The sequence below is a fragment of the Carex rostrata genome, chromosome 21, assembly GCF_964058835.1.
Source record: "Carex rostrata chromosome 21, lpCarRost1.2, whole genome shotgun sequence".
In the NCBI taxonomy this organism is placed as follows: domain Eukaryota; kingdom Viridiplantae; phylum Streptophyta; class Magnoliopsida; order Poales; family Cyperaceae; genus Carex; species Carex rostrata.
This window is the reverse complement of record NC_135938.1, coordinates 5,611,870-5,625,908: the sequence shown is the minus strand read 5'-3', so window position 1 is coordinate 5,625,908 and position 14,039 is coordinate 5,611,870. Positions and strand designations below refer to the sequence as shown.

Sequence of the window (14,039 nt, the reverse complement as noted above, 5' to 3'; positions counted from 1 at the left end):
ATGAGCATACTCTCTCAACGGATATCAGAGTAAGTATGTATGTTGTCGGTTCATAACACAGATTGATGGTTGTTTCAACTATTAGTTTAATTATATGTTATAAAGTCTATATATTCAACAATAGAATGAAAAAGATCAAAAACAGTGGGTTGTTAAAAAAATAATTTACTATATATTATGGTTACCAATTCAATAATTAGCAAATACATATTAAAATTTTGGATTTTCTTTATGATTTAATTTCTTATCAGTAAATGAAAAGAAAAAAAAAAAACTGTTGAGTTTTTATCAGCATCGATAGCCAAAAAGATTTTTCAAATCGAACTAAACTTTGCATTGTCTATCTAAATTTAGAGAGATTATCAATATTTGATTTTGATAATCATATTAATTAAGTCCGTCATCACAATTATCAATAAATTACTTCCATAATAAAATTACATCACAAGCCAGGTATAATGTTCCTATACATCAAAACCACTAAGGAGATCAAGTACATAGATGAAGACAGTTCTTTATTTACTTCTCTCTTTGTTTAATAATACATTATGTTTGTAAATTATAGATTATGAAATAGTTGGTCTCATTAGAACAATTCAATTAATCCACTTAAATGATTGCAAACATTAGCCAGTGGTAAACACTTAATTATATATATAGCACCTTTCCAGATTCAGACTATTATATGGTCATAATCTTCGTTTCTATTATACAAATCACTAAATTGATATAAAAACAAAATATATAGTGTCACAGCAATTTATTATTAAAAAACGTTGTAGCAGCATTGACAACAGCCTTTAGTGCTACATAAATATTTTTTTATTTCAAATTACATACTATATATCAGTGTTTTAAATAGTGCGCTATAGCGACACAATAGCGGTGCTATGGAGTTTTCAAACTTTAAACGCTAAGCTATGGGATAAAAGCGCATTATTTCAGTTACGACTGCTATAATGATAATAACAGTCTGTTATTAATTTGCGCTACACGCTACGCGCTATGACGCACACTATGCTACATAGGCTTTTATTAAAAGACCCAAACTGATTTTTTTTTAGGATCATTTTTTTCAAGGTCTGTCTTGTTTTTTCTTTTAAATAGAAGAATATAGATAGTTTATGCCATGATGCTTGAGTTTGTTTGAACAGAAATTTATGCCATGATACTTATGTTATTTTGAATGAAAAAATATAGATAGTTTATGATATTATTAGAGATATTTTGAATAGCAATTCGGACTTTGTATTGGTTCAATATAAATATTATAATTCCTTCCATAAGAAACACTATGTAGAATATAGAACTATAGAACATAATTAAAAGAAATATAGAACACAATTTTTTAAACAAGAAACACTATGTGGAATAGTTTTTACTATAGCTATGCTATTCGTGATAGCTTTCTTTTTAGCTTTTTCACGATTTTATGATAATCGCTATTTACAACCTTGCTATATATTCATATATCTTTCGACCAACATTTTTATAACATAGCACAAGCTAATAGAGTCCGGCTAATGTCATAATGTTATAATTTCAACCTAAGTTATAACGAGTTAGTTTTTGAGATTTCAAAGTCCAAATAACCGATTCGAACCGTTCATCTTGTTATCCATATTAATATGTGCTTGGAGACCAAATTTTACATTTTTCTGAGATTTTTTTTACTATTTATTAAGCCACTTTGAAAATCGCTGATCTAACGGTGTCTTTTGGTTTTACTATTGCCGTTGGATTAGCGATTTTCAAATTGGCTTAACAAATAGTAAAAAAATTCCAAAAAATGTAAAATTTGGTTTCCAAGCACATATTAATATGGAGATTGTGTTGAGCGGTTTGGATCGACTATTTGGACTTTGAAATCTCAAAAATTGACTCGTTATAACTTAAGCTGAAATTATAACGTCATGACATTAGCCGGACTCTCTCTCTCTCTATATATATATATAGAGAGAGAGAGACTAATATGCATTCGGTAGCATATGGGCCAATATGCATACGGTCCAAATTTGAAATTTCAAAATCCAAAAAGTCGATCTGAACTGTTCATCTTGTTCTCCATATTAATATGTGCTTGGAGACCAAATTTTACATTTTTTCTGAATTTTTTTACTATTTATTAAGCCACTTTGAAAATTGCTGATCCAATGGTGGCTGCTGATTTTACTGTTTTGTTAAGCCACCGTTGGATCATCAATTTTCAAAGTGGCTTAATAAATAGTAAAAAAATTCAGAAATATGTAAAATTTGATCTCCAAGCACATATTAATATGGAGAACAAGATAAATGGTTCAGATTGACTTTTTAGATTTTAAAATTTCAAATTTAGACCGTATATGCATATCGGCCCATATGCTACCGAATGCATATTAGTCACACACACTCTCTCTCTCTCTCTTTATATATATATATAGGAATATGCTAGCATGTTATGCGTAGCATAGAGGGCCTCCGTGCAATGGCTCAATATTTGACTTTTCAAAATCCTAACAGTCGATCCAAACCGTTCATCTTGTTCTCCATATTAAGATGTGTTTGGAGACCAAATTTTAAATTTTTTGGAATTTTTTTACTATTTTTTTAGATTTATTGAAAATCGTTGTTTTCAACAAATCTAGACCATAAAAAAAACAATGATTTTCAATAAATCTAAAAAAATAGTAAAAAAATTTCAAAAAATTTAAAATTTGGTCTCCAAACACATATTAATATGGAGAACAAGATGAACGGTTTGGATCGACCGTTAGAATTTTGAAAAGTCGAATATTGAGCCGTTGCACGGAGGCCCTCTATGCTACACATAGCATGCTAACATATTTCTATATATCTATATATATATAGATAGATAGGCTACGGTGAGTTGCGAAGTAAAGCGACTATTTTACTCCACGCTCATATTTTGCAATTTTAAAGTTCAAAATGTCGATCCGAACCGTTCATCTTGTTCTCCATATTGAAATGTGCTTGGAGACCAAATTTTACATTTTTTGAATTTTTTTTACTATTTATTAAGCAATTTTGAAAGTCGCTGATCTGATGGTCCAGAAAATTTTACTGTTTTTCACTGTTTACAGCAAAACAACAATTTTCAAAAATACTTAATAAATAGTAAACAAATTTTAAAAAATGTAAAATTTGGTCTCCAAGCATATTTCAATATGGATTAAACATCTAACGGTTCGGATCGGTCGTTTGGACTTTCAAAATAAAAATACGGCGTAAAGTAGAAACGCGTTTTACTTCGCAACTCACCGTAGCCCATCTCTCTCTCTCTCTCTATATATATATATATATAGATTAAATTAGCAGAAAGTACCAAATGAATAGCACGTAGCATATACTTTGGCCCACTATTTTGTTTCAGGAGTCAATATTTTAATTAATATTAATTATAAAAGGAAATAAAGAGCTCCAATCTTAAACAACAAGCATGGTCACACCAATCCCGTCCACAAAATACAGTCTGGCCCTTTAATGAATATTGAATCATGTCTCTTCGTACTACCAATGGGATTCTGATTTAGCACAAAACCAAACCAAACAAAATAAAAGAAAGAAACAGAAAAAGGACTCTGATATGTCACATGTGTATGGAGCAAAGAGCAGGTGGGAACAAACTAAGGTCTCTGAGGCCCTCTCTTCACGTGTGATCTGATCCATTTCATACCTTTGACTAACTCATCTCCATTGTCTCCCTCGTGTGGGCCTTCAGGTCAGAACAAAAACAAGCACCGCACTGCCAATTATCAACACACAAAATTGGTTCTACTTTTTTTTCCCCATATTTTCAAACTTTTAATCACAATTGTTTACTTTTTCCCGTTTCTGTTTCCAGTCAAAATGCACGGACGCATGCCTGAGCAGGGCAAGTGGGCCCAGGTGCACGTGTACTGTAATGAGGCCTCGTGGGATTGTCTCCACAGAAAAGGCCGGGCCCAATTATTGCATCAAATGGAGATGATTGGATTGCAGCGACTCTCCTTATCTTGTTGCATAATTGGAAGTTTGGAACATGTTCATTTAGTTGTTTATTGTTCTTAAGTATTGAGGGAACTTTTTTGTGCAGCTGTGCCCCTGTAAAATCTCAAAATATTGCATGAAAATATCATGGATGCCCGAACGCGAAAATACGGCTTCTTTTCTGAAATTTATTGCCATCATCATTTTCCTTGGCATTAGCTGTCCTTTGAATCAGAGATATAATTTCGTGCCTTGCTGTAATTTAGATCATGCATCATGCGTTGTGTTGTAAACTAAAATTGTGAGAAATGATCATGACATGCTAATCACATCTTAACTATTGATCATAATTTTAATTTTATTTTAAGGAGAACAAAATCAGAAAGACAACAAAAAGTTAAAATATGTGAAAAATTATAAAAGTATAATATTAAACGTGGTCACATAATCACATGTCTTGTCATGTTTTATGCTGCTACCAGTCTGATTAACGTTTGTGTCGTGACATATTATTTTTTTCAGAGAATGATCACAACATACGAATAAAGACGTGCAAGTTACATCACGTGACCAACATACTTGTCGTGTCGTGACTTTTTTTTATTCCTACCTCGAACGTATATATAATATTAATATCTAGTAAAACAACAATATATATTCACAACTAATTTTTTGGAATATTACTGTTGCTTTAAAATATATTGCGAAAGGTTTTGTTGCAATATATTCACAACTAATTTTTTTTGGTTGCTTATTGCAGCTATAATTTAGTTGCAAGAGTGACGTAGCAATAAGATATTGTAACCAAATAAACACACATTTAATGCAACCGAAAAATGTAGCAATATGATATTGTATTGTAACAAAATTCATGGTTGCATGTGCAAGTTTGCAATCAAATTTAAGTACCAGATAAATTGTTGTTACTGCGCATTTAATACAACTGAAATTGACAGCAATAAGGTAGTGTATCATAACAAAATTTATAATTAAAAAAGTAGATGATGAAAGAGAAATGAGCAAACTTCTCTATAATATACACAGAGATTTAAAAATGTATTGGATGACCTCTAACTCGTGATTTGAAAAAAAAAATAATAAAATGATATTTTATAAATAAATAAAAAAAAACACTTTACTATATAAATTTGTCCTGCAAAAGAAACTACCAGAAGCAAACCATGTTGATGTTTGCCATGATTTCAAAGAGTATCTGAGCCCACAACGAGGTAGGGCACATAGAAATAGCACTAGTTGTCTTCCGGCATTTTTTTCTTCAGAAATTTTTTTAATAACCATTTTTTTAATGATTTCATTGAGTCCAGTTCCACGAGGTTGGTGCTTAGAAATTGCAACACATTGACTTTTACAGGCATATCCCAGACATGGAGGTACTGCACACTGCACGTACCATTTTCAATATACATTCACGAAGAACAATTTTTTATTTATAGAAAATATTATAAAATAAGAGAGGGGGAAAAAAATAGTACTTTGATTTTTCGATGTGTAGAAGAATCTGAAATAAATCGTTTGTTATTTTGATTCCAACCGTTGATGTTTGTTGAGATTCGCACATGAAAAAAATTTGTACGGTTGTAATCAGAATAACAGGTTTTGTTATTTCTTTGGAACAACAACAGATTTATTTTCAGAAGAATCAGAAGAATTTTTACTGATCCGAAACCTTTTCTTTTCCGACTTCCTTTTAATATTTCTTCCGAACTTTTACCTTGCATTACTCCTTTAAATATGTCGCTATGAGTGTTACATAAGAAGTAATGAAAAGATGCCACACAAGATCTTACAGTCTTTTCAAATAGAAAAAAAAAAAGTTTGGACCTGTATAATTTTTATTGATCTAAACTTTTGAATCGGTAAAAGTTCTTCCGATCCTTCTATACATAAGAAAATCAAAATACTATTTCTCTTCCCCTCTTATTTTATGATATTTTCTATAAATAAATAAAAATCTTCTCGCGAATGTATTCATTAATTTATCCCCCCACCAACAAAAGAAAAGAACCGAGTGAATTAAATGGAAAGTTGGTGTATTCAGTTGCATTAATTGGACATATTTGACATTCACAAAATTATGAACTTTGCTAAAGTCAATCACAATGCGCCATACCTTACTCTTTTAATTTATATAAATTATATCAAGTTTGATATAAACAAGTCGATCATCTGATTTGAACCTTTATTTTATGCATTATCCGTTACGTGTGTTTTGTATAAATGTCTAATTAACTAAGAGAATTAAGTACAATTATCCTTTCAATACGATCCAAATTTTATTTGCACTAAATTGATATAGATACCTCACAGTTGACATATATAAACAAGTTAACAAATAACAGTATGATAGTTGGCCTTTAAGCTTGTTTATTCTATAGTATACCTCCTTTTCTCTATTGGCATTCTCTGATGGATGAGTTTACTGATTTTATATTTCCAACCTTCAGTTTTAGATAAGTGTAATTTTTCTAGCATTGGAATAGCTACCATATCAAATGTAACATGCTGTAATCACTAATGAATTTTGAAATTAAGGACTAAGGACATGAAACTAAAAAAAAATTGATTCCCTACCTAACACTCTTTTCTCCAACTTTTTTTTTTGTTTTTATTAATTGAAGCTCGTAGGCACATAATACCCTTAACAAGTTGAATTGCGCAGCGCTAGGCCTTTTCTCTAAGACTCTAACTATAATAAGCCTAATTCCCTTGCACATTAATATGAGAGAGAAATCTCACGTTCTGTTTACAACTTTACATGTTATCAAAGAAATAGTTCATGGTTTAAATCTTTAAATGTAAAGCCCAAAATATTGAGGGCCCTGTTATAAAAATAGCCTATATTGAGAAAAGTCAGTTTGCTAAAGGATAATTGTTCCCTTACTCATTAAAAACTCTTTTAAGTATTTAATTTTGTCATCAAAATTTAGAAATTACTTGTTTTTCTAAAACAAAAACTTTTCTCATTTTTACTTTTTGTAATTTAATTTTAAACTTTTATTAATTGAACTTACTAATTCAGGATTTTCTTCAAACGAAAACATTTTTACTGTCCAACTAAGATCAATAATTTTTTTGCATTCTAATCAATCAAAGAATAACATTAGCATACAATCAAAATAGCTGCAGCAATGTGATGTTGAAATTTCTGACACATTCATGGCCATCGAATTAAAAATTAAAAAGTTGACAAATGTTCATAATTAATATATAGAAGGGGAATTATAAACTTAACACCTAGAGCAACAACTAGCTCCAAAAAATAAACTTGCATTGCTGAAATCATTCAAATTAGCAAATTTCTATATCCTATCAAACTATAGATCAGACTAAGGCAGCCCAAAAATCAGTAGAAGTTTAGAAAAGTAAATCCCAGCAAAATGCTTCAAAAATTATACTTGGAGATCAGAATTTACAAGTTTCCTGGCAACAATTTAGCTTTCAAAAGAGGAAATTGCACCATGCATTCAAGAAACTGAAGCATGTCGAGAGTCGAGCTTTCAAGGGTACTCTCCTTTGTTTAATATTCCTGCAGTATGATATAAAAATAACACTTTAAATATGGTTTTCAATCATAAATTATAATTAAATTCCATGTCTTCCTAACATCTGGCACCTACTAAATACTTACATTTGAAACTTTTTTATTGCCAATTAATTTCATTCAAAACACATGAAGCAAAACAACAAAATCTTGCTATATCCTGGGGCAGTTAAACACTGTGTTAACTGTTTTGGTCCCAATGAAATATGGTGCAAATACATTCCTACTGGAGAAAAATTATTAGTGGATCTTATAGAAAGGAGTTATAGTACATCAAAGATGAATTCACCAGGCTTCAGTTTCACGAATGCATGATCCGGGCAAAGCATCTTGAAGTTTGTCTATTACGTGAAAGGATTTTATTGATAAATAAGATAGTAACATCAACAAAATGACATCTGTCAAGTAGTAAATGAAATTCACAAATAATTAAAAGCCAACATGATTAACTACAGCAGTGAAAAAAAAATAAAAAGCTTACTGAATCCCAACTACAGTCTATCTCAAGCGCACATGTAGCATGATAACTTTTTCTGCATGGACCATAAAAACAGCCTAGAACCGCTCCTTTGATACCACATCTGCTACATATTAGTTGCTCCCCTCTCTCTATTTCTTCCTCTAAGTTCATCACATTGTCACCCGAGTAATGTATTTTTGGTGCCCTGAATTTCGAGCCAAGAAGATGAGAAGTATGAAAAGGTACATCATTCCTATCATTTTGTGCTGGTATACCAATTTCTTAAGTCAGGCTACCACAATACATCTTAGACCGTTATGCAACAATGATTCAGAAAAAAATTTAACTTACCATTTAAGACATTTCTCGTGGACATATATGACATTTTTTTGATCTACCTCTTTGGACTCCACCAGAATACCATTCAAATAGCACACAATTGGCCCATAAAGCTGAAAAAAAAACTTTATATTTTCAATGATTGAAAGCTTATATAACACTAAAAAGCAGAAAAAAATAACAAGATTCATAGTGCTGTGCAAATTTGCATTCTATGTTTTATCTAATAAATGGATTATGGCAGCCTACACTAGGTCTTAATCACTAATTTAAATTTATTATTAATGTATCAATAACACTTGAGAGGCAATTTTATGGTGATCACGGAACTAGAGAACCGACCTTAGCCCAGAAAAAAAAGGTAAAAGTACAAGATGAAAGAAAAGAAATTGGAAGAATCCAACCTCAGTGATCCTAAATGAATGGCAAAATGCACATTCATCATCAAACAAGTTGATCGGTGTAGTTCGAGGCTTTTTTTCTTGTTCGTTAGACTTCCCAAGGTTACATATCTTTGATCCACTACCACTGCCAATGGTGCTCTCAAGGTCACATCTCTTTGATCCACTACCACTGCCAGTGGTGCTCTTGTCTTCTCTCCTCCTTTTAGCACTTTCTGTTTGATCAGCTGAGGGATTTTTACTCTCTGATGTGCCTCGCCTAATTTCAATTTCTTTCTTTTTGAATGAATCGTTTGTGGCTGATGAAATACTATTAGTTTCAATTATTTCGCATGTACTATTTGTATGAGACATATTCAAAGCACAACTTTTACTATGTTTTGCACTTGTTGCATCATTTTGTTCTTCATTGCATAAATTATCCGTGACAGATATAGAGACGATGGCTTCATCCTTTATGTATGATCTACTTGCAGCCGAAGCATGATTTTTCTGCAACACAGAAATATTTAAAGCACAACATTGCTGATTACACATATAGCTAATCTTACATTCACAATCTATCTTGCAAACATTAATATAAGAATTATAAATCCGGTAAAACAATTGTCCATTCAATCTTTACCTCTTCAAAATCATGTTGAATTGCTTCAGTTTCAGGATCTTCAGCAAATGAGGCATTATGAGATATGCTTTTATTTATTAAATCAGGGATTTCACCATCAATGTCATTAAACATCTTAATCATCTCTTCCACGTATAAAGAACCCCTTGCATCTGCCATAAACTAGAGATTCAGAGAGAGATACAGAGAGATATACATAGAGAGAGATCTTTGCATTTGGGGCAGGGACACAGTTAGTGAGGTTGTATCGAAGCACATCAATTGCTGGTTGAGGGGGGGGGGGGGGGGGGGGGGGGGTGTTGATTAGTTTTCCACTTGGAGAACGAGAGCACTATCAACTAGGCTGCGCTTTGTTTTTTAAGATAATTTATTTAATTATTATCATTCTTGGCAGCCTCGGCCTCTGCCAAGCTTTAAAAAAAAACAGACAGAGAATATGCATTCAGCCGCAAAAAATCACCACACATCCATCACAAACCATCAGATTGTACTGAGCATACTGGTTTTTTTGCCTTACTCTTTGTTTGATAGAATATGCCTCTTTAATATGATGCACACTTTTCTTAATGTAATTAACATTTTCTGAAGATATAAACTTGTGACTTTTTTCCTTCTCATTTTTTTTTGCTTGGTCACAAGCAGATCTTCAATAAAATGAATCATGTAAGCAAATATTTTTAGATAAAGATTGGGGGTCAAGCCTCTCAAATTTTAATTGTCCACAAGAGATCCTATAGTCAGGTTTTGAACCTATGACCTCCACAAGGAAAGAGATCATTATTTTAGCCACTAAATCAAAGCCTGGTTCTCATTACTTGAGCAATTAAAAAAAATAGACCATTAATAATTTTCTCGAAGGCACACCTTTAGGACGAAACTTCATGCATTTGGGACATCTCGATCTGGACAATATTTCATCCTCTGGAGGCAAGCAATTTCTGTATGTTTAAGTATTTTAATATTAATTAGATTTAAAAAGAGGTTCTTTAGTACAAAAAAAATACTTGCTGATCTCACACAAAATTCATCTTACTGGCAGATGATGTGATTGCAACGCAGCAATTTGGGCTCGTCAAGCAAATTATTGCTGTCATAAAAAAGAATTAATAGACTCTAAGCTTTCATGTTTGAAACGAGAGAGAGAGACGGAGTGGGGTGCATTACCAAACAGGGCATTTGAGCGTTGTCTCCAATTTACGCAAACATTCAAAGAAAGGACTAAAAATCCGAACCAATTCCTCGAGTCTTCCCATTTTATCGCACTTTTGAGAGAGAAGGAAAATGGAGGGGTATCAGTGTATCACAGAAGTTTACAAACAAACTTTTTTTTTTTTTGAACTGAGGCCTGAGGGGAAGAGAGAGAGCGTTATCAATTTATTGCATTGGGAAACAAAGGGAAGGTGAAACGACACTGAATAGGCCCGATTGATGCCGTTTAAACGGCCAAGATTGCTTCTCAAGTACACTGCGATTTTTTGTAGCTGTTCCCGAAGCGGTAAAGGTTAACAAAAAAAATCCTCGACGAATTAGGATCCCCTAAAATAACTCAAATTTTAAGTTTGGATCCGAACCGTCCGATATGCTCCGACACGAATATTAAGGATTCCATGCATTTCATCTCGGGCCGGATTGGTCAGGATTCTGATCAGACGGTCAGATGTAAACTCAAAATTTGAGTTATTTAGGGGTCCGGACCCATTCTTGACAGCAATGCCAAATGTCTGTGCACCATCACCAGTTAGATTTTTTAAATGGGTCTTTCCACGAATCTTGACACATAAGAACTTGTCCGATCTGCGCTTGACATTTGCAGCGTGGCACCGGAAGAGAAGATCATCACACCTTACTCGCATATTGGGGGCTTTCAATGTACCGATTTGGTGAGGGGGGTGTCCGATGGGCATCGGACCAAATACTGTTCGATGGGCTGTTGGAACCGTCGGATTTGCTTTAGGATTCGCGCCTGCAATTTCGCGTCTGCTTTAAAATCTGTACACACGAATCCTAAAGCAGATCCGACTATTCCAACAGCCCATCGAACAGGATTTGGTCCGATGCCCATTGGACACCCCTTACCCTTTGAAATTAGCCCAAAAAAATTGACTAGGCCCGTCATAGCTAAACTAGAAGCATTCTCTCTCTGCTAGGGTTACCTTCCCTCACTACGATTTTATACACGAACGAACATAGCTCTCTACGGAAGCCCTACAGTAACCCAATTTTTGGGTTTTGGATTGAGACCGTCCAATTCGAATCCGTTGCTCGAAATTGCTTCACGATTCGAATTTATCCCTCGAGATGTGTGCTCTCCACTTCGGATAGCTTATTGCGGATTCGAATCAGACGGTCTCAATTTAAAACCAATCTAAGATTGGGTTACTTCACTGGATCTGAATTCGTCTCAACCTTCTATCTCGGCGGCTGCTTCTCTCCGCTAAAGCGCTACTCAGTCCATGTCACAGTTTAACCGTTCGATCTCCTCTCAACTGCGGTGATTAAACGCTAAGGTGGCTTAGCTACGGGTTTGTCCCTTATATCTCCATTGCTTCTCGCTCGGGACGGCTATACGTCGTTCGCTAATAATTTCACCAAAGCTCTGGTATTTTTCTGTAAGATTTTTATTTTGACTTTGATCTCATTCACTTGTTTTCTCTTTTATTATTGAAACGGCTAATTTTGGGATAAATTGATGTGAAAAAGGAGGACGTCAGGGCGAGATTAGTATAAAGTTGCCAGTTTAGCCTCTAATAGTGTTTTGTTAGATACCAGGCAATGATTTTGTCTTCCTCAGTGGTATCAGTAGGTATTGTTGAATACTTTTTTTTAATACTGTTAAATACTTGCTAACCGTTACCTTACTGATTGCGTGCCTCGTGTGGTTGGCACTGGCTGGTACATAGCTGATGGTACTATCTTGAATAATTCTTTAATAAATTGCAGATTTGGATGGAGCATACCAAAGTTTAGTGCATTGAAATTGCAAAGTAGGCCAAGGCAGAGGCGGCACCTTTTTGTTGAGAATTACGAATTGGAAGCGCAAAATAGAAGAAACCCTAGCTGTAGCCCCCTCTAGCTGGCCTGGAAATCTCAGGAACAAATCAACAATGGGTTCATATGGAGGAGCTGAAGAAAAACAAGCAGAAGCAAAAGAAGGAGAATCGTCGACGTCATCCTCATCACTCATAGGAGGAAATGAAAATGAAATAGAATCGATAGTGATAGTGCACAATGTGGCGAAGAGGCACAACGTGGGGACGCTGGCCCGCAGTGCCACGGCCTTCGGGGCAACCGAGATGGTGCTAGCGGGTCGTCGTGACTTCAACTCCTTCGGCAGCCACGGCGCCGCCTGCCACTTGCGCTTCCGGCACTTTCCATCACTGACTCAGGCATGTACTTACCTCAAGGAGCAAAGGGGTGCTGATATCTGTGGGGTGGAGATCAGGGAGGATGCAGTGCCCCTGACCTCCCAGCAAACCCCACCTTTTCGGAGGAGTACAGCTTTCCTTTTAGGGAATGAAGGCACGGGGTTGTCCCCACGTGAGTGTGCTGTTTGTGACTTCTTTGTGTATATTCCCCAGTATGGCCCTGGCACCGCCTCCCTCAATGTTACTGTTGCTGCCTCCATTGTTCTCCATCACTTTGCTGTTTGGGCCTGCTTTCCTGAGAGGGCAAGGAGTGGTGGCAAATTTCTTGTTGCAGATAGGTCAGCTGCTCGCCGCGCACCCTCTCCTGAGTCGGTGCGTGCTCTGGTCGAGGAGCGCAGGCTAAAGAGGGAGAATAACAGTGACATGCTTGAACTTGAAGACCCAGATTCCAACCACACAAACCTTCTTGATTCCATCTTTCATGATTAGGGATTCGGAGAACAATCAAACAGAGCAACCAATTTTTGTTTGTGATAAATTGGAGCAGTTGGATATCTGATAATAGGATGTTGTTTCAGCCTAACTATTTGTAACCAACCTGTTTTAGTTTCTTTCCCATCTTTGCTATTATTCTTTTCTGATGTAATTACAGTGCTGGTTTAGAGTGCCTTTTTACCGGTCTTGTCTGGTATAAAGACTGGAGAATGGTAATACAAACTCAAAAATTGTAGCAATGTTTTATTTCTTTTGGCCCTCTATATTTTCTTGATCGTTTCTTTCTGTCCTCGGAAATTGCTGCTTTTATACAAACCATTTTATTTGCAAATCAGAATCATTTATTATATTTATCATGAAGTCAAATACAATCTTAATCAGGTACTCAATGTATTGGTGTTTGAAACCCTAACACCTTTAATTCTAGTAAACCCTACCCCTGTTTACCAAGCAGTATCGAGGGCAAAAATCGTCTGAACTTCCATAATTCAATTGGTTTGACCTTAATTTTCTTACTGATTACTGCATCGTACAGCTTCTAATTGTTGTAAAATACAGCACACAAATTTGCATGTTGACGTACATTTTGCGCCCATTAATTGTTACCTCTGACAAATTAGCAGAATTCATTACACAACCTACAAGGCCCAAGCCATATGATGATGGATGTAAATACATGAGGTTAATTTCTATGCTAATGTGTTAGCCTTTGTCCACTGACACTAACAATCTATAAACTATGTTTGCTTCATATAACCTGCTAGCAGCTAAATTTTACTTCAACAGAAACGCATGTCTGATGTGATAACTGCGCTTGTATGAACTC

The 14,039-nt window shown here is 34.6% G+C and overlaps 2 protein-coding genes across 5 annotated transcripts; one reads left to right on the top strand and one right to left on the bottom strand.

The window, feature by feature from the left end:
- Window positions 1-7,541: 7,541 nt before the first annotated feature.
- LOC144573676 (BRCA1-associated RING domain protein 1-like) lies at window positions 7,542-10,681 on the bottom strand. The gene is made up of 8 exons (XM_078323452.1): window positions 10,518-10,681; window positions 10,387-10,440; window positions 10,218-10,291; window positions 9,354-9,505; window positions 8,732-9,220; window positions 8,340-8,440; window positions 8,010-8,193; window positions 7,542-7,869 (listed from the first exon to the last, which is right to left on the bottom strand). Exons 1-8 carry the CDS (start codon window positions 10,604-10,606, stop codon window positions 7,792-7,794), a joined length of 1,221 nt encoding a protein of 406 aa, XP_078179578.1. The 5' UTR covers window positions 10,607-10,681; the 3' UTR covers window positions 7,542-7,791.
- Window positions 10,682-11,757: 1,076 nt separating this feature from the next.
- Window positions 11,758-13,471, top strand: LOC144573587 (tRNA/rRNA methyltransferase (SpoU) family protein). Of its 4 annotated transcripts, none has more exons than XM_078323373.1 (2): window positions 11,758-11,952; window positions 12,294-13,471. In XM_078323373.1, exon 2 carries the CDS (start codon window positions 12,458-12,460, stop codon window positions 13,205-13,207), a length of 750 nt encoding a protein of 249 aa, XP_078179499.1. In that variant the 5' UTR covers window positions 11,758-11,952; window positions 12,294-12,457; the 3' UTR covers window positions 13,208-13,471. The 4 variants fall into 4 exon arrangements, with proteins under 4 accessions (XP_078179499.1, XP_078179500.1, XP_078179496.1 ...); XM_078323374.1 differs by having other exon boundaries at window positions 11,758-11,962; window positions 12,339-13,471; XM_078323370.1 differs by having other exon boundaries at window positions 11,758-11,962.
- Window positions 13,472-14,039: the final 568 nt, after the last annotated feature.

Excerpts from the sequence above, each read along its gene's own strand:
- LOC144573676 (XM_078323452.1), bottom strand. The coding sequence starts at position 10,606 with ATGGGAAGACTCGAGGAATTGGTTCGGATTTTTAGTCCTTTCTTTGAA. Across the intron at positions 10,292-10,386 it reads TGCAATCACATCATCTGCCA|AAATTGCTTGCCTCCAGAGG; the intron begins GTAAGATGAATT and ends TTAAACATACAG. Across the intron at positions 8,194-8,339 it reads CACGAGAAATGTCTTAAATG|GGCACCAAAAATACATTACT; the intron begins GTAAGTTAAATT and ends CTCGAAATTCAG.
- LOC144573587 (XM_078323373.1), top strand. The coding sequence starts at position 12,458 with ATGGGTTCATATGGAGGAGCTGAAGAAAAACAAGCAGAAGCAAAAGAA.